Source organism: Macaca fascicularis, chromosome 10 (assembly GCF_037993035.2).
Source record: "Macaca fascicularis isolate 582-1 chromosome 10, T2T-MFA8v1.1".
NCBI lineage: Eukaryota > Metazoa > Chordata > Mammalia > Primates > Cercopithecidae > Macaca > Macaca fascicularis.
Genome location: NC_088384.1, coordinates 97,576,051 through 97,603,577, shown reverse-complemented (window position 1 = coordinate 97,603,577; position 27,527 = coordinate 97,576,051). Strand labels below are relative to the sequence as shown.

The 27,527-nt window shown below is 39.4% G+C and overlaps 1 protein-coding gene across 12 annotated transcripts in view; it reads left to right on the top strand.

Annotated features, from left to right (window-relative positions):
* CHD6 (chromodomain helicase DNA binding protein 6) overlaps positions 1 to 27,527 on the top strand; it is a 211,987-nt gene that overhangs the window by 120,218 nt on the left and 64,242 nt on the right. For 11 of the 12 annotated variants that reach the window (XR_012419397.1, XR_012419398.1, XM_065523165.2 and 8 more), the window contains 7 exons: positions 1,162 to 1,283; positions 2,911 to 3,154; positions 4,317 to 4,493; positions 5,108 to 5,251; positions 8,321 to 8,576; positions 9,406 to 9,616; positions 19,380 to 19,575. Coding sequence is in view for 9 of the 12 variants with exons in the window: in XM_065523165.2 (XP_065379237.1) it covers positions 1,162 to 1,283; positions 2,911 to 3,154; positions 4,317 to 4,493; positions 5,108 to 5,251; positions 8,321 to 8,576; positions 9,406 to 9,616; positions 19,380 to 19,575 (1,350 nt within the window). In the remaining 3 variants the exon portion in view is untranslated. Of the gene's footprint in view, positions 1 to 1,161; positions 1,284 to 2,910; positions 3,155 to 4,316; positions 4,494 to 5,107; positions 5,252 to 8,320; positions 8,577 to 9,405; positions 9,617 to 19,379; positions 19,576 to 27,527 lie in introns of those variants that run through there. The other variant, XM_074005360.1, reaches the window with a different exon arrangement.

Here is a 27,527-nt window from a genome sequence, read left to right as displayed (position 1 = left end):
GAAGTATATAAATTATCCAACAATTGAGGGAGAGTTGGGATCAGAGCTTTTATTTATTTTTTTATTTTGAGATGGAGTCTTGGTCTGTTGCTGGAGTGCAGTGGCACAATCTTAGATCACTGCAACCTCCGTCTCCCGAGTTCAAGCAATTCTCTTGCCTTGGCCTCCTAAGTAGCTAGGAATATAAGCGCTTGCCGCCACGCCTGGCTAATTTTTGTATGTTTTTAGCAGAGATGGTGTTTCACCATGTTAGGCTTGTCTTGAACTCCTGGCTTCAGGTGATCCACCTGTCTTGGCCTCCCAAATTGCTGGGATTACAGGCGTGAGCCACCATACCCGGGCCAGAGCATTTATTAAGGTGTAACTAACTTGAAAAGAGAATCAGTTGTTAAAGAATATGGCTGTAGGCTGGAATGATAGTTTCTGTTTAAAAAAGAAAAATTGCCATTTTTATATGAAAAACTCTTATCTAGTTCCTTATTAATATTATTTGTTGCTTTTACATCACTGGAAGATTGATACTCAGAACATTAAACTTAGGTCCCTATAGGAGTCCATTCAAGAGCAGTGTTTCGTTTTTGTTTTTTTGGCATATGAAAGGTAGATAGAGGTGTCTTGAGATGCAGAACTGTGTAGAAACTTACATAGTTCATAGTGTTTTGATTACATGCTTGATTATTTTTCTTTCAACCCTCTCCCGTATATACTGTTTTCTGCTTTTAATTCAACTTGTCAGTCATCAGTTAAGCATTTGCTATAGGTTGATGCTTGTGTGAGGTATGTTAAGAAACAAGGTACAGGCCCTGCCCTCAGGAGCTCACAGTCTAATGGAAGAAGCATGTGTGTACATGGATAAATAAATACAGCACCAGGCTAATTGTGGTATGTGGCATAATGCAGTGACGGACCAGATAGAGAACAGGGAGAGTTTCATTCTGAAGCTAATTGTAAGTTATTATCCAGAAGCAATCAGGATTCCTACCCATTCTCTCAGCCTGACTCCTACTTAGTTCCCCCAACCTGTACATTACTCAGAAGGTAATAACTATAGTTTGAAACCAGCCTTGGGACAATGAGATTTACCACTGTCCTCATTAGTATCCATGTTATGCTCCTAAAACATCGTTCTCTATCTATTATGCTGTTTGCTTTCCTCCCTAGGAGCGGCCTGCTTCAGACTCCTGGCAGAAACTTGAGAAGTCTCGCGAGTATAAGAACAGTAACCAGCTCCGGGAATACCAGCTGGAGGGGATGAACTGGCTTCTTTTTAACTGGTATAACAGGTACGGAACCAAAACCAGCCCAGATGTTTGTACCCGGAGGCATATTATTGCCTTAGCCTGGAAAACCTAGAGTCGCAGTTGCAGACTGGTGAGAGGGAGCAGCATGGCCGTCATTTTAGGGTGGTAATCTTTGCACATTAATCATCCAAGACTAATTTTATTTTTGTCAGTTGTTTCTCCAACCAAAAGGAATGACATCATTGACTTTGTGCCCCTTTTTTTGGCCAGCCATACCAAAAGGTTGGGCTCAATCTAGATGAAAGAAAATCCAGAAGATCCTTTAAAGCTGTTTTCTATTTCTAAATCCTTAACCAAAAAAAATACATATATATATTTTTATATATATATATATATATATGGGAATATACAGCTATACAAAAACGTTTAAATGTTTTAAAACTTCTTGATTCTTTGTAATAACACTTAAGAGTCAAAAGTTTTAAAAAAAATTGAAAGTTCATACAGTAAAAAAGTTACAGTAAGCTAGGGTTAATTTATTGAAGAAAAAATATTTTTAAATAAATTGAGTGTAGCTTTAGTGTACAGTATTTATAATGTCTACAGTGGTGTGCAGTAATGTCCTCGGCCTTCACATCACCCACCACTCACTCACTGATTCACCCAGAGCAACTTTCAGTCCTGTAAGCTCCATTCATGGTAAGTGCCCTATATAGGTATACCTTTTTTGTTTTTGTTTTTTAATGTTTATCTTTAGTTCTAGGGTACATGTGGTGGATAGGCAGGTTTGTTATGTAGGTAAATGTGTGCCATGGTGGTTTGCTACAGCTATCAACCTATCACCTAGGTATACCATTTTATTTTTTTATTTTTATTTTTGTCGAAACAGAGCCTAGCTCTGTCACCCAGGCTGGAGTGCAATAGTGCGATCTCAGCTCACTGCAGCCTCTGCCTCCTGGGTTCAAACGATTCTTCTGCCTCTGCCTCCCTAGTAGCTGGGATTACAGGCACCTGCCACCTCGCCCTGCTAGTTTTTGTATTTTTAATAGAGATGGGGTTTCACTGTGTTGGCCAGGCTGGTCTCGAACTTCTGACCTCAGGTGATCTGCCTGCCTTGGCCTCCCAAAATGTTGGGATTACAGGTGTGAGCCACCGCGCCTGGCCAGGTATACCATTTTAAATCTATATTTTGCTCTATTTTTACTTTGTCTTTTCTGTGTTTAGATACACAAATACTATTGTGTTACAGTTGCCTATAGTATTAACTGCAGTGACATGCTATATAGGCTTATAGCCTAGAAGCCGTAGGCTATATACCACATAGCCTAGGTGTGTAGTAGGCTATACCATCTAGGTTTAGTAGGTACACTCTCTGATGTTCCCACAATGACACAGTCACCCAGTGATGCATTTCTCAGAATGTGACCCCATCCTTAAGTGACACGCGACTGTATTTTCTCCCAAATTAGCACAGTTCTGTTTTGGAAGTAGGCAAGGTATGAATAATAATAACAACTAACCTCAGTTTAATATGTAAAATGATGATAAAGCCTTCAATGATAATCTTATAGGTAAACATCTATTTGTGAAGCATCTTTTCAAGTTATAACCAGCCTCTATAAGTTTCCTGTATTGATAATGAATTACCTGTATTTCTCACTCTCTGCAGAAAAAACTGTATTTTGGCTGATGAGATGGGCCTAGGGAAAACCATCCAGTCCATCACATTCCTTTCAGAAATATTTCTGCGAGGAATCCACGGCCCTTTTCTCATTATTGCCCCTCTCTCCACCATCACTAACTGGGAGCGAGAGTTCCGGACATGGACAGAGATGAATGCCATTGTGTACCACGGCAGCCAGATCAGCAGGCAGATGATCCAGCAATATGAAATGGTGTACAGAGACGCCCAGGTGAGCCTCACGTGAATCAGAGACCCAGGGACTGCCTAAGCTCGGAGCAGCCTTTCCGTCACTTAACTTCAGAAGTTCCAGTGCCCTGCATCTTGTGTTAATGTGGAATGACTTTGTAATATGTTTGTCAAGGCTGACTCCTGCTCTCCCTGGTAGTTCATTTTAATTTATGATACAACACAGGATTGTAGGGCATGCTGTCTAAACTCTGAGATGTACCTTTTTTAGGACACTGAAAATTTGACTTACCTGTTGGTTTATGAAGTTACTTTTATATGCAGAAGATTTTATCTGAATTGTTATGTGTTCAGTGAAGAAAGTGAGCAAAAGAATTACTCTACAGAGAATGGATTCCCAGCCAGGGAGTTTGGAGAGGAGGTTAACAGATTTGACAGAGAGGATAAAGAGAAAATAGGTTTCAAATAATTAAATACACAACAGCAACATTTTCTCTTTTTTTAATTTTTTAAGTGCTATCACTTAGCTGAATATAGTTGTGTGTTTGTCCTGCACACTGGTTTTTATAATTAAGGTAAAAATTAAACGATTTCTATCAGAGGAAAGCCAGTGGTCTCCCCAGAGGTTTCAGAGACAGCAGAGACACTTGGAAGAAATTTAAGAATTGCTCTAACATGATGCGGCTCTGCTCTTGAAACGTGATGGCAACACCAAGACAGGCTGAACAACAAACCTATGTCCTGCCTAGTAGCACTTGTCTTAGGTGAATCAGGATCATTACCTTAAATCTGTGCTAGAACTCAAATTATAAGGTGAAATTAAGTCTGAAAAATAGCAGAGAGTTTCCTTTGGGCATTCAAACTATGGTTTAGACTGACTCCTGTCTGGGAACTTGTGAACCAACACCCATCTGATTTCCTTATCATAGCAGCTAATAAGTAAAAATGCTCCCTTGCTGTGCCTTCCATATTGCCCATCCTTCTCACCTTTGTGAGGGCAGATGTTGTCTCGCTTCTGTTTCATTGATGGTGTGTGAGGCCTTTTGGCTAACTAGCTCGTTCTCTTTTCTCACATGAGGAAAAGCAGTGCTTGTCTTCTCACCTAGGCCCCAGCATTTGTAGTGCTACCTCCTCTCATCCAGCAGGTATTAGCAGAATTCTGTAGCCGTGGTGTAAAGCTTTGCCTTTGGTTGTGTCATCCTCAGGGAAACCCCCTTTCAGGAGTCTTCAAGTTCCACGTCGTCATCACAACGTTTGAGATGATCCTGGCAGACTGCCCAGAGTTGAAGAAGATTCACTGGAGCTGTGTGATAATTGATGAAGCCCACAGATTGAAGAACAGGAACTGTAAACTTCTGGAGGGTCTAAAGCTTATGGCCCTGGTGAGAGCAGCTCTTTACATAAACACAAGTTCATTCTGTTCAGCTTGGAGGAAACACTCCTTAGCCATTCTGCATGTAGCTTATTTCTGCCTGGTCCTTTTACATTAGATGTTCTTTTTTGGTCTCTATAACTGCAAGAGTATAGGAATCAAGATTTTTTTTGTTACAAACTGGGTCAACAATGGCCTTTGCCACAGATTGATTTCCATAGACTTAGGAGGACTCTTAAATACCATGAAATATGTGACTTGGAAATGTAAGGTGTTTTGGCTTGTTTCCAGGCCCCTAAATGAACTGGTACCAAAGATGATGCCCTTTTAACATCACTGCCTTGGCATGGTGCCCAGTATCTGGTGGGGAGGCCCTCAATAATATTTAGTGAATGAGTGAATAGTTGCTTTAATTAACATGAAAGTGCTGCTGGAATCAATGATGTGAAAGGAAGGTTGATTCGTTTATTGACTGTACGCCTATGAGGGTGTATTATCTTTTCATTAAAGCAGATCAGAATTGCCCCAAATTGAGCACTCAATGCCCTGGCTTAATTTTCCCCACGAAAATGCACTATTTTGATGGCGCAAGCACTATTCATCATGTGTGTTTAATTTGTGCAGGAACATAAAGTGCTTCTCACTGGAACACCCTTGCAGAACTCCGTGGAGGAGCTCTTCAGTTTGCTAAATTTTTTGGAGCCATCACAGTTTCCTTCAGAGACCGCTTTCTTGGAGGAATTTGGAGATTTGAAAACAGAGGAACAGGTAATTAGGGACCCAAAGAATTGAGGAGACAATGTGATCATTATCTTCATCAAGAAAAGAGCAGGATGCTGTGGGGCCAGGATTTAGCAAGTTGTCACATTCCTGGCAAAATGAGCATTACCTCCTTTATTTTATGTGTTTGTTTATGTTGGGGAGGGTAAGCTGATTATTAGTGGTTCTTACTGCCCCAAAGGTTAGATGGGTCCATACCCAAAATATCTTATGTTGGTCTATCGGGCCTCCTTGCTTCACTAATTTCACATATTGTGTGTTCACTGATTTTGCTTATAGCTCTGGCCTTAGGAGTATGGTGCTTTCTTCTGCTTCCCTCATCCTTCATCCTTTCCCCTTCAAAATCTGCAGCTCGTTCCCAGGCCCATCTTCTTGAGTACAACACAATACACAGGTAGTGAGGAAAAGAAGGCAGTCACATACCTAGAGTAGTTGATAAGTCCTCTTTTGTCCAGATCAGCTGCGTTTCTGCAGTTTTCAAGGTCCAGTTCCAAGTCTACCTTGTTGGACTCAAAGCTAATAAAAAACAGCTGATAGTAATAAATACTTATTTCATATGAGTAGAAATCTCTACTAGGGATTATAGAAATAACCCAGACAAATTTACGTGCCATAAGAAGAACAAATAGTAGAGTTGGTCCTTCAGAGGAGAGACAGGTCACATCTATTTGAGAATTAGAAAAGACTCCAGGGAGAGAGTACAATTTGAAAATGCATCTTGAGGGGTGGGCAGGTGTTCACAGGTATAGAGAGAAGAGGTGGTAACCACTTTGCATAGAAAAAAAAAAAACCAGCAAAATCAGAGTCATGGTAGTTATTCACTAGTGGGGAAACATCTGATTAAGCTGAAAACAGTGAATGAATTGGAAATATAAGGCCAGAAGTCTTTAGGGTTATATTGTGGGAAGATCTTGAAAGGTAGTTTGAAGAATTTAGTAGGTAATGGAGAAGCCATACAAGGCCTTATTACAGGAATGACATAATTAGCTCTGCCAAATTAATTCAGCAATGGTGTGTAAGTGGGTTGGGGCAAAGAATGAGGGGAATGAAAACATTTGGGAATTTTGCCCACATGTCAAAATTGTGGGGTTCCAATCTCTTCCTACTTCTGATGCAAGTCAGACTTGCATCAGAGCAGTGAATAATCAAACTTAATTCCTACATTTGCAGTATCTATTGACTTTCAAAAGCCAGCTCCAATCTTCTCTCCGTTTTTGGACCATTAGAAATGCATCCTCTTCTCCCATTGCACTTAATTTGTGGTATGCATTTTTTCTTCTTCCTAGACAAAGATCTCCTTGAGGACAAGGCCCACATCTTCTCCCAAGTTGTGTTTGTTGTATTGACCAGCACAATGTCTGGCATATAGTAAACTCTAAATGATTCAAGGTATGAGCCAAGTGAAGGGCAAAAGCTGAACCCAGCATGTGGCAGATTGACATTTGACCCTATCTTTAACAATCAGCTAGCTGAGTCTTTTCCCTTTAGGTTCTTATATAGTAATTCCTTACCCACATGGGGGATTAGATTTCTAAGTACCCTTCGTTGGTAAAATGAAAGTCTCATAAAAAGATTAAGTTTAAGATTGGAGTTAGGTAGGAGAAAACCATACAAATTACATCAAATATTTTATTTGATATTTTATCTTTAATATTTATTTTTATATAATTAATTATTTTTAAATTTTTTGGCTTTCTGTATTTTTAATTGACAAAAATATGTATTGATCATGTACAATATGTTCTGAAATATGTATACATAGTGGAATGGCTAAACAGAGCTAATTAGCACTGTTTTTGTTTTTTAAATGCTTTTTGTGAGAACATTCAAAATCCACTCTCAGCAATCTTCAAAAATACTGTACATTGTTATCAACTGTAGTCACCATGTTGTTCAGTAGATCTCTTGAACTTACTCCACCTATCTAACTAAAATTTTCTATCTTTTGAACAATACCTCCCTACCCCGCCCCACCCCCCAGTCCCTGGTAACCACCACTCTAATCTCTGCTTCTATGAGATGTCTGTATTTTAAAACACAGTAAATAAAAGTTCTGGAAAGCATCTGTTTCCAAAATAAAGCATGTTCATCATTGTCTAAAATCTGCTTTTGTAAGTAACTCTTCTGAATCACTCTCTGTAAATCACTTTGTATTTCTTCAGGAAGCAGTCCTGCAGCACACAACTTATTTATGCAGAGTGTACCCCTTTTAAAATTTTTGAACAGCCGTTTCTGACTTGAAACTTGATTTCTTTTGCACTTTCATCTTCCCTTATTTTGTTTTTCCGCCAGAGTTAATCTTACCGGTATCATGTTTTAGCTCCAGGTTAACTCAGGTTCTTGGACTTTGAATCCCTTAGTCTGTCATTGTCTCACTGGGAGGAGGAACAAGTTACCTTGCTGGTGCAGTCAGTTGCATAAAGATCTGCTGTCCAGGCCTGTGCTTTTAGGGGAAGAACAGACAAGTTGTAGCAAAGAACACCATCAGACTTAAAGTGCCCCTGATGTGACAGATTCCATGATAGAACAGATGTCACCTATAACATTAATTCTTTACATACTGCTACACCCAAACATGTATGCTGCTTTTGTTACTTAAAAGGTATAGGAGGAATTCTTTTCCAGATCATCTCTACTTACTCCGTTCTCTCAGCGTCTAAGTTTCTTTTGTAATATATCACTCATACCTTCTAACATAATTTAAAATATTCTTCAGGTAATTACTGTGCATGTGGTGTGTGTATTAGAGAAAGAATGACAGAGAGACGTGTTTTCTCCATCCTAGAGAATAAGTACTCTTTTATACCTTTCTCCCTTTTTATCTTCTGAGATTGCCACTAGATTCTCAGTAATTGCTGGTAAATTAAAATCATATCCATAATTCCCTTTCAGTACTATTATAAGCCCCATTTTCAGGGGTCAATCGTGATCTTTCTATTAGTCTACTACCACAGTACTATGCGTAAATGTTCAAGAAATAAGAGTGAAGGTTGAAATACCCCAGTAATCGTTAAATCAGGATTGAGGTAGGTAAATAGGTCTCATTTCCCTGGACAGGTAAAGAAACTGCAGTCTATCCTAAAACCAATGATGCTTCGACGGCTGAAAGATGATGTGGAAAAGAACCTTGCTCCCAAACAAGAGACGATCATTGAGGTGGAACTAACCAATATCCAGAAAAAGTACTACCGTGCCATCCTCGAGAAGAACTTTTCCTTCCTGACCAAGGGGGCAAATCAGCACAACATGCCCAATCTCATCAACACCATGATGGAGCTGAGGAAGTGCTGTAACCATCCCTACCTGATCAATGGTGAGTCAGGGGCACTGTGAAGTTACTCAGGACTGCCATGGCCTCTGCCAGAAGCTAATGATAATCAAATAACTCGTGTATTGAATTTTCATTATCTGCTAGCATGTATGCATTCTCACCTTTTTACAGAGTATAAAACTGAGATTCAGAGAGCTTGATGGATTTGCCTAAGCAGTATAGCTACTAAGGACCAAGAGCCAAGGTTTGAACTTAACTTCTGCCAACACGCTGCCGCACAGCATGTACTCTGCTGGGCAGGAAAGGGATATCACTCACCAGTTTGCTGCCCTTTATTTGTTCAAAGTCTGGCACACACTTTCTACTTGGGGACAGGAAAATGTGTTACTTAGCTGAATCAGTGAAAATGCTGCAATGACATTAAAACTCTCTGCAGACAAATTAACAGTTAACCAAACTAGTTAGAGAAAATGTTGGGAGGATTTTTTTTTTTTAACAATGAAACTTTTTGAGAAATTTTAAAATCACAGTGTGGCTTGGATTATCTTATAGTCTTTGTGATGTCAAGAGGTGTGAAAGTCCTTCTTGTCTGGGAAGGTTTCTTGGGTGAGTCAGCTTAGGACTTGGTATCTCAGATCCTCACTCTACTTGGTGAGACTTCCCAGGAGAGTGGAGCACCCGCGTTCTCTCCTGCTGCCACTGCAGAGCCCTCTGCTGAAGGGACAGACCAACGTGCACCCAGCATCTCCTCACTGAACTGCTGGTCTAGGACCTAAGAATTCACTTCATTTTTCCCAGGATCTGTAAAGCAGAGTACAACCTTTATCCTTATATTCTGTCCAGGGAATAGTTTTGTTCCATTCCTTTTCAGGAGCAGAGGAGAAAATTCTAGAAGATTTCCGAAAAACCCACAGCCCTGATGCCCCTGACTTTCAGCTGCAGGCCATGATTCAGGCAGCAGGGAAGCTTGTGCTGATTGATAAACTACTCCCTAAGCTGATTGCGGGTGGCCACAAGGTACTCATCTTCTCCCAGATGGTGCGTTGCCTCGACATCCTGGAAGATTACCTCATCCAGAGAAGGTGAGACTTGTGTCAAAGCCCTGCATTCAACACTGGGACAGTTCCTTTTCTTTGATATTTTTTTTTTGATCCATTCAAAAATGTTGTTTAAACACAAGAAGACATTCAAAAATGGAGAAAAGGAATCTCCTTTTAAAGACTGACTGAAATTCAGAGTTAAATTTTATGACCAAATGGACCCAAGTTTAACTGTCAAGAGTAAATTTCATGACCTATGATGTAGAGTCCTTGCTTTGCTTTAAAAAAAAATTCCACATATTTATTTATATTCACTTTAGTTGGAGGAAACAATCCAAATAACATTAGAAAAGTCTAGGAAAATCATGTATTTACATTTTTGTTGCTTAATAATGGTGAAAGAAATATATCCTGGAAATCATCACTATATCAAATTTCTAAAAGAGCATAAACTGGCAACTCACAGAGAAGGAATTTGGGGATATTTTATGTCCTTTCTCAGCAAACCCTCTAAGGTTTTATGATGCACTGGCTATGGCATCCCAATTTATTTTCTTGTTCATACTCTTATAATTCCTTGAATCTAAGTTCCATTCCTCATGCAAATAAAAAGTCTGTGGTGCTGTGTGGGTTATTTGGATTCTGTATGGGAACTACATTTATTACCTCACATGTATTACCTTAGATTTTCAGTCATTGTGACACATCAGTGATCTGAAGATGATAAATGAGTTTTTAAAAATGCATTCTTAATGATAAAAGACTTCCAAGGTTATAGAAACTGGTAGCCTAGGCATTGCTAAGTCTAAAGAAAATCTTGTTTTCATAGCAAATCTCGGGTGTCTTAACAGATGTTCTTATTCTTTAACATTCTGTTTGCCCCTGTACATGTACTTTATAGCAAGAGGATTAAAAGAAATGACAAATTAAACTATGGCTATGCTGACATTGAATATAACATAAATAATTCTTCAAAGTCTGATTAGACAATAAAATAATTCATCAGAGCTGTATAGGAGAGATTTCTATGTAAAGGATTCTTGAAACTTGTATTACATGAATAAATCAAAACTTGTAAAGCAGTTTTGTAGCTTTGAATTCACTGTAGATTAGGAGCCCATTGCCAGAGCACTTGCTTCTTATATTATCTTACTCTTTAAAATATGTACAACTATTAGTTTGCAGATTTTTTAAAAAGAACCCCCCAAAATGAGTAATGGTGTATATAACAGACTTTTGGTAAGTACAGAAGTCTTTAGCTCTCTTTTATGCTATTTTCTCTTTATTATTTATTGCTCATTTTGTGTTCAAATTACTTAAGATTATAGCTTCTCTTGAAAATGTGGAAACATGTAACACTACCACCTGCACAATTCCCCATTCATCTTGAGGGTTGTCTTTTCAGTCTGTTCTTTCTGCATAAATATGTTTAGCTTTATTGTTTGAATTGCAGTGCTGTTCTACATTGTACTTTGTAAGTCATTTTTTATTTAATATATTATGAAATTTTTTTGTTTTTCTACAACAAAATTTTAATGATCTACATGATACTCTATTTTAAACATTTCCAATTTTTCAGCATTTTAAGGGACTCTATAAATCAATATCCCTTTTAAGTAGTTATGAATGTTTCCAGTTATTTCTTTAGGATAAATGTCAGTGCACATTTTTTAAAACATTTGATACACTCAGTGTTTACAAAATGCCCTCTAGTTAAGAGTGTTTTATTTATATTCATTTCTGAAATATCGTATGAGAATGCTTTTTTTCATATTCTGATCAATATTGTTTTTACTTCTTAATCTTTGCTAATTCAGTATTTCAAAATTATGATCTCTTTAATTTGTAATTGTGATTACTAATGAGAATGAGTATTTTTTCATATTTATTAGTTATTCGTATTTCATTTTTGTGGATTGATGTTTTTCCTGCATTTTTCTCTTGGTCTTTGACTTTTTGTTTATTAATTTATAAGAATTATTTGTTTACTTGAGAACATGTTGCAAAAACTTTCCCCAGTGTTGTTTTTGTTCTTTAATTTTATTTATGAGTATGGGTTTTCATTTATTTTATTTTTTGATGTCCTAAATTTTATAGTAGTCAAATCTTTGTCTTAAAACAACTTTAAATCCTTTTTTAGGCCTAAACCTAAGCTTAAATTAATGTGCTTTAAAAGACTTCTCTCTCATCTTAATCGTGAGACCCATATAAATATTCTGAAGTATGTTTATATATATATATACTTTTTCTTTTTCTGAGACAATGTCTCGCTCTGTCACCTAAGATGATGAAGTACAGTGGGTCAATCACTGCGGCCTCAAACTCCTGGGCTCAAGTGGTCCTCCCATCTCAGCCTGCTGAGTAGCTGAATTATAGGCATACACCACCATACCCAGCCCTTCTTTTCATGTTTATGGCTTCTTCACCCAAGTTGCATTCAACAGGGTTCTTCTGGCCTTAATATTATCATTGTCTTTCTCTTTTTAGTTTAGTTTTTATTTTCATTAAAGTTGTACATGCACATGATTTGAAAAGCCATGTCATTCTGTTACAATTATGAAAAATTATGTGCTGATTCACCCTCCACCTTCCGCCAGTTTCTCATATCCCAGAAGCATTTACTTTCAACTCTTTATGCTATTTCTTTTGGTATTTATAGCTGTATCTAAATAATGCTATTAGTTGTAATATCTTGGTTTTTTCAGTTGTAGGTATTATCTGTTCTCACTGTGGAAGATGAATGTTTAGGCTTCTTTCACTGCTCCTCATACCATCATGTATACAACTCCCTGTCCTCTCATCTTCCCAGTATGCCACATAATACTTGGAGTTAGGTTAATATTTGTTGTTTATTATGACTTATGAAAATGTGAAATTACAGCTGAGCTATGTCATGTGCTGTTTAATTTTCATTCTTGTACAGTTTTTATTTTCTTTGAAACTAAAAATTATCTTTTTGATTGCTTATTTTTCTATACACCTATTATAATTCAGCAGCAAACTTTACCCTGGTTGTCTAAATCCCCTCTGGTTATGTTCCAACACATCAGTTTCCTCTTCTCTAGGCCATATCTTCTGGGGCCTCCTGACCTGCTCCTGCCTGGCCTGTTGCTGTTCCCCACAGAGTACACAGTTGTCAGCTGTGATCTGCCTTCTTTCTCATGCTGACAGCTTTCTTTTTTTTCCTCTTAAATCAGATCTTCTTGTTGGTGGATTCCATGTTGGAGCACCTCTTCCAGGAGCTCCTGAGAAAGGGTGAATGATAAGTAAATTTTGAGACATGGTCTGAAACTGTTTTACTCTGCTCTCATTCTTAAGGAATCTTTTCGCAGGATTTGAGATTCTAGGTTGTAAATCATTTCCCTGCAGAATTTTGAAGGTGTTAATCCACTGTCTTCTAGCCTCCAGGGTTACCATTGAGAAGTTCAAAGCCCTTAGAATTATTAGTCTGTCTATGTGTTATGTTTGTTCTTTTTAGAAGTTTTTATGTATTCTCTTTGTCCCCAGTCCTGTGAAATTTTATAATGAATTGCTTCATTGGTGCTGGATACTAAAAAGATCTTTCCCATCTGAAATCTAAGTTCACATGCTGGGGAATTTTCTTGACTTTATCTTTCACTATAATTATATTTTTTAATTTCACAGAACATTTTTTGTAATTTTTCTATTTTTAATAGCACCATTATTTCACAAGGACAGTGTCTTCTCCTGTCTTTCTAAGGCTAATCATGATAGAATTTTTTTATCTTCATCTGTTTTCTCCAAGTCATATTTTTTCCCATTTGTTTATATCTGTCTTTCATGTTAGAATTTTAGGTTCACTTTTTTTTCCTTTTCTTCCCCCTCCAGCTCTTTACAGTGTTAGTCCACTGTGCCCTGGCCCCTGTGATTTCTTATGAGAAGTTCTGCAGTCATTCACGTTGCTGCTCCCTGTGTGCAATACATTGACTTATTCTGGCTGCTTCTAAGATTTTCTTTTAATTTTTGGTTTTCAGCAGTTTAACTGTGATCATTGGGATTCATCCTGCTTACTGAGCTTCTTGAATTTGTAAATGTATGTCTTTCATCAAATTTGAGAAGCTTTTGATCACTATTTCTTCAATTTCTTTTTGTTTTTGCCCCATTCTCTTGGTTATTTGTGAAACTAATTACCTGTTTATTTGACCTTCAGATATTCCCCACAAGTCCATGGGCTCTGTTTTTTAAAAAATCCTTTTTCTCTCTCTTTTATCTATCTTCAAGTTCACTGACTCTTTTCTTTATCATCTCCATCATGCTTATTAAGCACACTCTATGCTTTATTTATTTATTAGTTCTAAAATTTCCATTTAGTTCTATGTTTATTAACGCTTTGTTTCTCTGCTGAGTTTTCTTATATTTTTATTCATGACTTAACATTCCTTGACTTCATTAAGCATAAGCATAATAGCAGCTTTAAAGTTCTTGTCTGAATTATAACATTGTAGGTTTGACGTTGACATCTGTTCTGTTCCCTTGAGAATGAGAATAACTGAGTTTTTCCCTAGACCTAGTGAATAGTATGTTTTAGAGCTTGAGGATTCTGTTACAGTGCTCTGAAGATGTTGATGGGTTTTATTTGGAAGCAGCTAACTAGGTTATCCTCAAAGTACAAACTCTGTCAATGTCTCCGGTAGACAGTAGTTCCATTTCAGACTACCACAGTCAGCCCCGAGCAAGTGTGAGTCAGAAGTCAGCCACAAACTTGGGCAGAGTTTATACCCAGAGTTTGGAGCTCCCATCTCTATTTCTCTGCTTTCTGGGGATCCCCTCTCACTCTCTGGCAGTCTTAGTTGCCCCAGGCATCTTCCCCTCATGTGTGTCAGAAAGACAACAACTTTTATCAGTTACAGCTGATCAACATCTTGCCACCATAATTGTGGCCTCTCCTCTAGCTGAAACCACAAATTTCTATTCTTCTCCAAGATCTGTCTGCTTTTGTTAACTCGCCAGTGCCCTCAGGTTTTTCTGTTCATTCATTTTGGTTTTATAGTTTGTCCAGAATTTGTCATTTGCTAGAGGGTTGGTGTGTTAGGACATTGCCCCTCCTTACCAGAAGCAGGGGCTGTGTGTTTCGTATCAGCCTCATGTCTGATATCTTAGGCCATCAAGATGGGGGGCACTGTGGAGCCAACCAGAAGCTCTGAGTATGTGAGCAAGGCTTGTTGACTGTGCACTTCACTTTCCATATGTGAGCACTGTGCATCTGGCTGGACCATTTTCATTGGGGACCCTCCTGTATCAGCATTTTGAGGTCCTGTGCCTCTTACTCTCCCCTGCCTATAGGTGGAAACTTGACTGTATTTAGAGCTAATTGTGGGGGAGGGGTGAGAAAGAGTAAGGACTCTCACTATTTCTGTCTCTCTTCCCCTTTTCAGCGTGGCACATTCACTTTTAACTGTGGTTAGTATCTTCTAGAGTAGAGAGGATCAAGATCTTTTATTTTACCCTCTTCAAGGCGGGGGTAGGTGATCTAGAGGCTAAGTAAATACTTCAGCAAATATTCCACCAGTTTCCCTGTTTTTAGACTCTTTGTGTTGCTGCTTTCAGGGGAACCTAGTGCCGCCAATGTTTGATCCCGTCAGATGTTCTGCACTATTAAATTAGGTTGTGTCTTGCCTGGGATTCTGCCTTCTTCAAATCAAATACGACTTTCCAGATTCCAGAATTTTATCACTTCTGTTCTTTTGGTGTATTTATTTGGGGAAGGGATTATACCTTTTTTTAAAAATCCTTTACTGTCATTTTACTAGAGGTTTGGAGAGATCAAAGAATTAAATGTGTATGTTAATTCATAATCTTTAACTGGATTATTTGATATTTTCTTTTCTCATTTAAGTCTTTAGCCCTTCTGTAATTTTGGTAAATGGCATATACTCGAAGTCTGATTTTCGTTTATTTCCAAATATATTGAATCTTCTAATTTTCTCTTTATTAAAATAGTCTATTTCCCTCACTCATAAAATTCTATGAAATATAGGGAGATATTATATATACTGGATATATGTCTAGCCTTTCTGTTCTTTTGATCAGTAGTTTTATTCCTTTGCACATTTAGTATTCCAGATTAACTTGAGAATTATTTATTTATTTATTTATATTTAGAGATAGGGTCTTGCTGTGTCTCACAAGCTGGAGTGCAGTGGCATGATCAAAGCTCACTGCAACCTTGAACTCATGGGTTCAAGTAATTCTCCGACCTGCTCTTCCTGAGTAGCTAGGACGATAGACACATTGGCCACCATGCCTGTCTAATTTTTCTTTCTTTTTTGTAGAGGCGAAGTTCCACTATGTTGGCCAGGCTGCTCTTGAACTCCTGGCCTCAAGTGATCCTCCCGCCTTGACCTCCCAAACTGCTGGGGTTACAAGAGTGAGCCACCATACCTGACTTATTTATCTGTCTCTGTCTGCTCCAGCCCCTAACTCCAGAAAAATGTGTATGCATAGATGTATGTATACATACATACACATTTACATGTTTATATATACATATATTCGTGTGTTGGGATTTTTTTAGCTTTTTTTTTTTTTTAGACATCTTTGCAAAATCAAAGAACATGCTTTTCACTACACTTAACTTGGGTTCTTCATATACACTGTTGTCTCAGTAAATATTTATAAAGTGTCTGCATTGTGCTAGAACTTACAGTCATAATGGTGAACAAAGCGTAGCCCCTTAGTGTTATGTTACCATTCCTTCATATTTCTTACTGAATTAAATCCTAAGTATTTTATATGCTTGTAACTGTTGTGAGTGGTTTTTTGTGTTGGGTTTTTTTTTTTTTTTCCTTTTTTAAAATTAATTCTTCATGTTTTCCAGTTGATTATTGCTGGGAGACCAGAAAGTTGTTCATTTCCCTTCAGGCCTTTCTAAAGTCAACATTTCTTGTGCCAAAAACATGTCAGTCCACTCCCTACCAGTCTGCTCCAGGCCAGTCACATAGAGGTTTTTTCCAGAGTGCCACCTGCTGCTTGTTGATATTTGATAGTATTTGATAGTGACTCAGAATTACAGTTTGAACCATATCAGCTCCTAGGGATCTTCTTAAAAATACAGTTGTCGCAGAGACTTAATTGCTGTGCTGAAGTTCAGTGTGGAAAATTTTATGATGTCTGATTTCTTCATTCAGACTTATTTGCCCTCAAGGTTTTCTTTGTTCTTGAGCCTCTTTGCCTCTCCAGCTGTCAGTTTGGTTTTGTTCCCGTATGATTTCATGCCAGACTCTGATATAGGAATGAGGGCATGGCCAGAGGATCTGGCTCAGAAGTGAGGGAGGAGCTCAAGTAATTCAATTTTTTTTTTAAGTTTTGCGTTCTTTGAGAGCACTCCCTGAAAACTAAACAAGTGATAGGGAATTATTCTGTTCATCTTGTTCTAAAAGTTCTGAAAGTGTTGTTACATTATTAATACAGAAAAACACTTATCTAATTTTATGGGAACGTTTTCCCTAGGTAATGGCTGAGCTGTATCATCACTGTCTATTGATTTCCCCTCCCCCTTAAGGCTGTGCTAATTCCCAGCCTCACTCTGATCCATGTGGTATCTAACTCTTATCTGATGACTAGGGGTGTCTTTTCAAAGAGCATGGAGTCTGTCCCTGCAGCATTAATCATTCATATGTGTGATGGTGGTGGAGGGTGGAGGAGGGTAAATGGCTGTTCTTTAATTGAATCTCAACCCGGTTTTTGACTCCAAGTATTGTGCTTCCTCTATTGCATCACATACATGGCTAAACTTCTGTAACTGTTACAGATCCTCTGAGCATTGATTTATCAAAAACGTTTTGATACCAGTTATAGTTTGTGTTTCCACCTCCTGTTAGAGTTACAAGCTTCCAAAGTTTACTAGTGTCCCTTATGTATTCTCCATTTCTCCTCTTTATTGTTTAGGAAAACCTTTCTGTCCTAATGCATTGAAATGTAAGGTACAGTGTGAAAGCTGTAAGTCAAATGGATGTGAGTTTAGCTCAACCAGCTGGAGGACTGAGCAAGATATTTTACTTGTATAAATTTTTGTTTTGTTCTGTTTTTAGGTTTTTGTCAGTGTAAAATGAGGATGATAATAGAAACTACCTCATAGGATTATTGTGAGAATTAAATGTAATGATGTATACCAAGCATGTACCACAGGGTTTGGCACAGAACTGACACTTAAGAACTTGCTGCTAATATTATTATTGTGGTCGTTATGAATAATGGTGATAATTTAATCTATAGAATTCAGACATCTAATCCTTAGCCTTTGTCTATGACACAAAATCCTTTTAGTCTGCCTTCATGAAATCCTATCACCACCACCCATTTCATTTCCTGCTGAAGTTCTCATTTATTATTCTTGAGTGTATTATAATTTTAAATAAAGACGAAACAAAAATTGTACCCTTAATTTTAGGTATTGTTGTATTGTGGCTTTGTAAAAGGGAGACAGCATTTTCAGACTTGTTTCTTTACTTTATACATGTCCCTTATAAGTCTGAGTTGGTCAGGTTTCTTCATGTGCATTTCCTTGGGTGGTTTCTTTACATGGTTTTTTCTTTTCTTCAAGGAAGTCAAGATCATATTGCCAGATTTAGTTTTCCAAAGCCATCCTCACACAGAATTATCTACCCCTAGGGTATCTATCCTTATTTTCTTACTGCTTATTTATGTAAGTTTTAGAGATCTGATTTCCCAAATTCTTGTCTGCTGATAGGATTTTGCCAGGATTCATGATCTTGGCTGTTGTCGGTTTGGGATGATTTGGTTCTTTTCTCACAAGTTTCCTATTACTTCTACTTCACTAACCATTTCAGGTTTATAGGTCAAAATTGGGCCCAAAGTAACATTCCCCTTGTTAATTCATATGTTGTCAGGGGTAAATAAGAAAAGAATAAGACGCCCAGCAGCTGTCCAGATTGCTGCTATATTCTGTGTTAATCCCATGATCTCCAACATAAAAAAGGTCCCTTCTGTTTTCCCTCTAGATGGACATGAGTAATATGTTCCCTTAGCAGTTTCATTTCTTATTCTCTTTCCTTTTACCCTTACTTCTACCATGCACTCCACCCCTGTTTCTTGATTTTCCACACAGGTGTATACCTTCTCAATGATATTCAGCTTTACTTTCTTACTTTATTTTCCTCTTACTATTCATCAGTTCCTTCACCCCTACCCCACACACACACCTCAAAAACCTTTCCTTTCCTGTGATTTATACTTGGCAATATACTGCCCGGAAGACCTTGGTTTCAGCTATAAACTTGGAGGTTTTGCTGTGTACCTCCAAAGCTTTGAGGAGCTTGGTAGGCTAGAAATGGCATAAAAGGACTGCCTCACAGTGTAATCTTACCATTTCTGGTTTACCCTAAAGTAGCTGGAAACTGATGAGAACTCAGTCCTTTTTATGAGCACTACTCAAAGTAGATGGGAAAGGCTTTTGTTTGTTTTTCCTGGTCTTATGATTAGATTTAGTACAAGTATAAACTGGGAAATGCTTGAGAGAGTAAGTTGCTTGGGCTATGGGGATCAGTATTTTATGATTTAATTCTTCTAGTCCTTAGTTTACAGCTGGGTTTTTTTGCTTTGTTTTGGTTTTTTGTTTTGTTTTGAGAGGGGGACATTTTGCAATACAGTTTTAAGTGCCCTGCTGCATATGTAGGGGCGGGATTCCTTCTAGACTGCTGTCATTTAGTCCAAATTTAGACGTGAGGGATTTAAGGCCACCAGTCAACAGCTTCCTGCATTTTGTGCTGTTCTCCATTGAAGTCATGATTAACGCCTGGGCTTTCGTTCATTTGGGTCCCCTCAGATACACCTATGAGCGAATTGATGGGCGAGTACGGGGAAACCTGCGCCAGGCAGCCATCGACCGGTTCTGTAAGCCAGATTCAGACCGCTTTGTCTTTCTTCTGTGCACCAGAGCGGGAGGCCTGGGGATCAATCTCACAGCTGCTGATACCTGCATCATATTTGATTCTGACTGGAACCCACAAAATGACTTGCAGGTAACCACTAGGATGATTGCTCTTTACCTTAGCTGCCCTGGATCCCAGAACATCATGATAGGGCCTGGCTTGGCTACAGAGCATCCATGATGCTTAATGCTGTGGTGTCAGCTGGATGACAGGCTTAGGGCCTTGGTCAGGGGGTGAAACTGAATGAAAAGTAAATGTCAACCCTTCTGACTAATTAGAGAGTGTGGTTCTTTCCATTAAATCAAATGATGTTTGACAGTGGTAGCCTCCAGATACAGACTAGAACTACTAATTATTATTATTATCAGAAATAAAGATATTAAGCTTGACTAATTCTCTAATTCTTGATATGTAGATGATTCGGGCATTTTCACTCAGTTTGTTCGTTAAGACGGTCATGTTTCATGTACAGTAAACGAGTTAACCCAGAGGGGTGGGGAAGTTCCATGGCGTGGCAGGGGCAACAGGGACAGCCTTACTAGTTCCTTTGCTCTCCACACAGTGCAACACGTTAGAGTGTATATGTGTCCAGTTAAGTGGCTTCATGGATTCTATTTTCTGGTTTTAGCCAAACTAAATAACCTGTGGCTTTAAAAGATTACTGCAAAGATTGGAGTTGATACATTTTTTAAAAGCTAACATAAACAAGCAAGAAAATGGCAGGGTCCTGTTTGGAGTTCTTCATCAACCCTGTATCAAAGTAAAAACAATGGCATTTTAACTATATGGGATGTGAAGTCAGCCAAAAAGGATTCTAACTTGTCAGTAAGACTATTTGGAATATAGATTTACAGTCAATATCATTGATGATGAACTTCATCTAAAGTGTATATTTTATATATCTTGAGATATTTACTAATACTAGGATGATTATGGGTATGTGGTGAAGACGGTGGGTGGGTGGCTCAAAACCTTTTTCATAATACAGGTGATTGATCAAAAGAAGTTTGGAGCCTGCTGTTTGACAGGATTCAAGAGGTACTCTAGGGGATACTGCAAGAGAAGAGATGCAGGGAAGAGGGCACTAAGCCAATGGGTATCTGGGCTTCTTCTCTACCCACCCACTCCTACAGAGTTGCTACTTTGTCTTTTTCTTTCTCTCTCTCTCTTTTTTTTTTTTTTTTTTTTTTTTTTTTGAGACAGAGTCTCGCTCTATTCCCCCAGAGTAGAATGCAGTGCCACGATCTCAGCTCACTGCAGCCTCTGCCTCCCAGGTTCAAGCGATTCTCTTGCCTCAGCCTCCTGAGTAGCTGGGATTACAAGGGCCTGCTACCATGCCTGGCTAATTTTTGTATTTTTAGTAGAGATGGGGTTTTGCCATGTTGGGCATGTCGGTCTTGAACTCCTGACCTCAGGTGATCCGCCCGCCTTGGCCTCCCTAAGTGGTGGAATTAGAGGTGTCGGCCACTGCGCCCGGCCCTTTGTCTTTTTCATTTAATGAGTTTCCACATAAACTTGTGTTTGAAGAAAGCAGGCTATTAGTTGAAAACTAGTGCTTTAAATTATTAAGTTAGTGATGGTTAAAACTCTGAAAATAATGGTTGGGCATGGTGGCTCATGCCTGTAATCCCAGCACTTTGAGAGGCCGAGGCAGGAGGATCACAAGGTCAGGAGATTGAGACCATCCTGACTAACACGGTGAAACCCCATCTCTACTAAAAATACAAAAAAAAATTAGCTGGGCGTGGTGGCGGACACCTGTAATCCCAGCTATTCAGGAGGCTGAGGCAGGAGAATGGCGTGAACCTGGGATGCGGAGCTTGCAGTGAGCTGAGATTGCGCCAGTGCACTCGAGCCTGGCCGACAGAGAAAGACTCTGTCTCAAAAAAAAAAACAAAAACAAAACTCTGAAAATATTTCATGTTATACATCATAAAGTAAACTATGTTCAACATGCAACCTCAAAGAAAACCAGTGATTATAACTAGCTTACCATCTTTCTACTGGTGAAAAGGTGGCTGAAAATGAGTTGCTAAATATAATGAATAACCCATTTTTAAAGGAGTAACACATTGAACACTAAAATAATAATAAGCAAAAACTAATATTTGATCAGCTCATTATCAAGAACTTACTTACAACAATGATACAGATTAAGGGGTGGAAAATGATTGCCTTTTGGCCTGCTGCCTGTTTTTAAAAATACTTTTAATGGAATATAATCTAACCCATTTGTAAGTATATAATCTATGGCTGCTTTCATGTTATGGTGGCAGAGTTGAGTAGTTGCAACAGAGACCTCATAGCCAACAAAACCTAAAATATTTACTATCAGGCCCTTTTCAGATTTTTGCCAACCCCAAAACATGATTTCTTAAGTCCTTGACAGTTATAAAGTTCTCTGCTTCTTTGTGATGCTCACCTGACTGTGAGGCATGGCAGCTGGGAGAATAATGGCACAGGAAACCAAAGTTGAATGGCCAGTTTGAGAACACCTGGCTGGACATTCCTAAAGGGATATCCAGGAGGATCAGTGGAAGCATGGGGCTGGCAACGGCTCATGGCCAGAGGCAAAGATTTTGGAATGACCATGCTTCACCGAGGTGAAGTCTAAATATTACCAATTGAATAGGTGCAGTGCCAATGGGAAAAGCAAGAACCTAGTGGAGTGAATATTCAAACCTAGTGGAGAAGGCGAAGTCATCTGAGGTGACTGATTTATATGTGTAGCATCCAGAGAGGTTGGGTGAGGCTGTCCAGAATGAGGGTCTTGGATGAAGGGAGAAGCTTTGGAGTAGCTGTTCTCAATGTCCACTGCTGGGGAGCTGGCAAGAGATGAATTAAGGAATAGCAGTGAAGTCCAAACTGAAATTGGATAGTGTGAACTTTATTAGTGTGTTGAGTCAGTTTCTGAACTTCCTCTAATGCTCAGCCTGAATGAAGAAATGAAGAAGACCAGCACTGCGGAAGATCCAAGGTGGAAGATGCAGGGTGGGAATTCGTATGGAGAATGCAGCAAAAGGTTACCGCGTGAGAGAGAACATTTGTACAACTCAGAAGGAATCATCCTTTTTTTTTTTTTTAATGTCTCGGTAGAGATGAAAGAATTGAGGAATGTAGAGCAGTTTTAGGACAGGGGACTAGAAGAATGGCTGTTAGTGAGTGGGACTGGTGGGCTATAAAAAAGATGTGATAGAGGAAGTTCCAAATTCTGTGTCTCCCACAGAGATGGAGCAAGGTTCTTGCTTGCTTGGTGTGATGAGGAAGAGAGCAAAAGGGTTTTTCCAAAAGCAAGAGGGCTGGAGACTGTCCACGGAGCGATGCACACTCCCCACACAAACACACACATTCCCATGCCCCTTGGCATTTGCCCTTGCACCCACGTGCTATAAATATAGAATATTTAATCCAGAGAGAGTGTGGAGACTGGGACGCTGAGATCATCGTGTTCCTCTTCCCAAATCCTCCTCTCCTCCTCTTGCTTTCCAGAAAATGAAGGCACAGGTTCATTAGGATCCAGTATAGAAACTGCATACTACTTAGGAATAACAAAAGAGATTAAAGTTAGCACTGAGCGATCTTAACAATATTATTGTTTTATCTGGACTATTAAAGGAAAACCAATTTTTACGTCCCCTTAATGGGGAGATCTTATCTAGAGTCAGGTAAGTGCCACACCCTCTCCCAAACCTTGAATATGTCTGTATTAGCATCAATGTGTGTACAGAATTGAAGGGTATCAGTTCGCCTTTTCTCACCATCATTTAGAAGACATAGGCTCTAATTTAGTCCTGGCACAGCAGCAGCAGCAGCAGCAGCAGCAGGTGTTGTCTAGGTTTCCGATAACACCTAAGGTTAAGAAGTGACACAAGACGATAACAGTAGCCTGAGAAGGAAAGACAAATGAAAAACTGGGTTTTTATCTTCTTTCTTCTTAGAAGTAGGCCACTGTTGCTGCTACCCCTGACGGCAAAGGCAGACCTCTTGGGAATAACATGGTATCATGCCCCCCTCAGAGACAATAAGCACCTTCCTCTTCCATTGTTCCATGATACTTCTGCTTCTTTCTTATTCTCTGGGGGACCTTTTGCACCTGGAGGCAAGAGTTCCTTAGGGTTGAAGAGGGTTCAAGATAACAGTGGTGGGCTGCACAGTTCTGTGCCCTTCCTGCTGCTAAGGTCCCTGAAGGCGGAATTCAGAAAGTGTGGGAGCAGATGTCACGGCCAACAGCACAGCCACAGGATAATGCAGCTGCTGCATGTCTGCAGGATTTTGGAAGTGAGTTGGGAGTCCAGAGTGAGGAGCCAGGCCCTTTCCACAATCGCCAGAAGGAGGTCTCAGGAAACCCACACTGCTCCAAGGGGGAGAGGTCAGGACCCCTGTGCCTCTTACTCTGCTGCCACCATGTTGCTTGCACCCCCTATTTCTTATCTTTTTAATTTAATTTTATTTTTTCAGAAGACAAAATCTCACTATGATGTCCAGGCTAGACTGCAGTGGCTCGATGTCAGTTCACTGCAACCTGCACCTACCTCAGCCTCCCGAACAGCTGGGGTTACAGGTACAAGCCCCATGCCTGGCTAATTTTTGTAATTTTTGAAGAGAAGAGGTTTCGCATGTTACCTAGGCTGGTCTTGAACTCCTGAGCTCAAGTGACCCACCCACCTCAGCCTCCCAAGTGCTGAGATTACAGGCCTGAGCCACTACGCCCCGCCTACATCCCCTATTTCTTGACAGTGTGTGTGTCTGGAGTTTGGAGGATTGCACCTGTTGAGTTTTCTTTGCTATGAGAAAGTAATAATTTGTAAATGTATACACAAATAGTATACTATGTAGTCATTTATTCAGTGACTATCTCTTGATCACTGGAACATGCCAGGTGTTACTTAAAGTATTGGAGAGACACCAGTGAGCCAGACTGACACTTTTATTTCAGTAGGATAGGCAGACAATAAATGAGGAAAAATAAGATAATTACAGATAAGCAATATTTACTGCAAAGAAAATAAAATAAGGGGATAAGAATGATGGGAGTTGAGGCTGGGCGCAGTGGCTCACGCCTCTAATCCCAGCTCTTTGGGAGGCTGAGGCGAATAGATCACCTGAGGTCAAGAGTTGAAGAGCAGCCTGGCCAATATGGTGAAACCCTGTCTCTACTAAAAATATAAAAATTAGCCCAGCATGGGAGTGGGCACCCGTAACCCCAGCTACTCGGGAGGCTGAGGCAGGAGAATTGCCTGAACCTGGGAGGTGGAGGTTGCAGTGAACCAAGATCGTGCCATTGCACTCCAGCCTGGGCGACAAGAGCAAAACTCCATCTCAAAAAAAAAAAAGAAGAAGAATGATGGGAGTTCTTTGCTGTGATTTAGATAAGAGTGGTCTAGGAAGACTTCTTTAAGAAGATGACATTTGAGCAGAAATAATGAAAAGGATCTTAAATTACAAGATAAGAAGGAAGAATGTTCCAGACAGAACAAAGAGTATGACCATGTAGAGTGGGATGTCAATAGGTGGCACCCCTGAAGCTCAGGATGGGACAGGCACTTATTACACAGCACCAGTCCTAAACAGAATGAATCAGGTTCCTTTTGAGTATGCTGCTGCCTCTCCTTGTCAGTGTCCTCTTTTTTTTTTTTTTTTTAACTCCTTTCTGCTGCCCAAAAGCACCCCTTTCCCATTCTGTGAATTCATCTGTGCTTCCTGTTCTCAGCTAGTTCTTGACTTATTTACCTGACAGATTTAACCTCAGAGAGGGTCTTGCTATGTTGACAGCCCAGATTGGTCTCAAACCCCTGGCCTCAAGCAGTCCTGCCTCAGACTCCCAAGGTGCTGGGAAGATGGGCAAGAACCACAACACCCAGCCTGTTTTTTTGTTTTTTTGTTTGTTTGTTTTCATTGTCAGAACATCGTTACTCAGTTCTGTTTGGCCTTTGCCCACCACAAATGTATTAAAAAATAACAAATTGTGAGCCCACAAATCATTAGAGCTCTATAATTTTCTCCAGGTATTGTAGCACCACCGCCCCCTAATTGTGTTTTACTCCAAAGGTTTTTATATTTATACCTTTGCTGATGCATTTCCTTTGAACTTCATCTGAGTTCCTGGCCCTGGTTCTGAATGTTTCTTTTTCTACCTCATGTTTGTTTGGTCAAGTTCTCTTAGGAAAATAAAGAATGGTTTGAGATTTGACTGTAAAATGAGTCTCTTAAATGTGATGGGACTCACCCTGTTGTCCTTCAGGTAAGTCATCTTAGGGGAGAACATGTTTATTTCTATGTAATTTAGCTGCTTGTGGCCTCAGCTCTTCCAAACAGGGGTTTATTTTTCTCGGTTAACAAGTCCAGAGGTAGGCAGTTGAGGACTAGTGAGGCGACCTCATAGTGTCGTCGGAGTCCCGGGTTCTTCCTGTCTTTCTGCTCTACTGGCCTCAGTATGTGTGGTTTACAGCCTCTTGGTTCCATCCCAGAAAGGAAAAATAAGGAAAGAAGGCATATTGGATTTTACTGGCAAGCAGAACTTTGGCACATATCTTCAGGAGGCTCTGTTACACCTCATTGTCTAGGACTGTGTTACCTGGCCATCCCTGGGAGGTTGGGAGTGTTTTGGTTGAACATGTTGCTGCCCTGTACAAGAATCAGGGTTCTGGTAGTGAGCAAGAAAGAGATGGATGCTACGAAGGCCATTAGCAGTGTCTGCAGGGCTCCTCCGTGATACTTTTGCTCAGAACTTTTCAACTCCCTCTTGTAATTTACCCTCAACACCATATGAGCCAGAAAAAGAAATCAGGTCTCATAAACCATATTGTTTAGCTTGATCACTTCCTTAATTTGCAGAATCATTCATCAAACCTTCTCCCAGTAGCAGAGATTTGCTGCCGCTAAAGATACAGAAAGAAGGTCCAGCAACGAATTATAATAGCCAAAGACTACACAACTCTATTCAGCAATAGATGACTAATTGAACAAACTATAGTATATTCAGCTTTGAAAAAAGAATGAACAATATCACTGTATCCTGCTATGGAATTGTACCCTGGGTATATTGTTAAGTGGGGAAAAAAATAAGGTAGAAGAAGTTTGTACTGTATGCTAGCGTTTATCTTAAAAGGCTGTGTGTCTTTGTATCTGTCCCTTCCCTACCGAAGATAAAACTAAAACAAACTTCGTGTGTGTTTTTGTTTTTGTTTTTTTGAGACGGAGTCCTGCCCTGTCACCCAGGCTAGAGTGCAGTGATGTGACCTCGGCTCACTGCAACCTCCACCTCCTGGGTTCAAGCAGTTCTCCTGCCTCAGCCTTCCGAGTAGCTGGGATTACAGGCGCGTGCCACCACGCCTGGCTAATTTTGTATTTTTAGTAGAGACGGGGTTTCACCAGTTGGCCAGACTGGTCTCAAACTCCTGACCTTGTGATCCGCCCACCTTGGCCTCCCAAAGTGCTGGGATTACAGGCATGAGCCACCGCACCCGGCCTACAAACTTCGTTTTTAAATGGTTACCCTTAGAGAACAGGATGGAAGTGACAGGGAAATAAACTAGTTTTTCCAAATATGCCGTTTTGTGTATTTGACTTTGGAACTCTTTTAAGTATTTTACCTCATTATTAAAACAAAATTAATTTTTTAACCTTTTTAAAAAGTTGCAAAAATTATGTAGAATTCCAATGTACACTTTACCCAGCATCCCTTAATGTTGACATTTTATATAACCATAGTATAATGATTGAAACCAAGAAAGCAACATTGATATGATGCTCTTTAACTAATCTACAGACCTTATTCATATTCATTCCTTCAGTTTCCTAGAAATATTTTTTTTTGGCTCAGTATCCACATTCCATTTAGAAGTTAGGACTCCCTAACCTTCTCCAGTCTGTAACAATTCCTTTGTCTTTCTTTATCTTTCATGACCTTGACACTTTTGAAGGGTACTGACCAGCTGTTTTGTGGACAGTTCTCAGTTTGTATTTGCCTTATGTTTTCTTATGGTGAGATTTGAGGTTATGCATTTTAGGCAAGAGTATCATAGAAATCATATTACATCCTC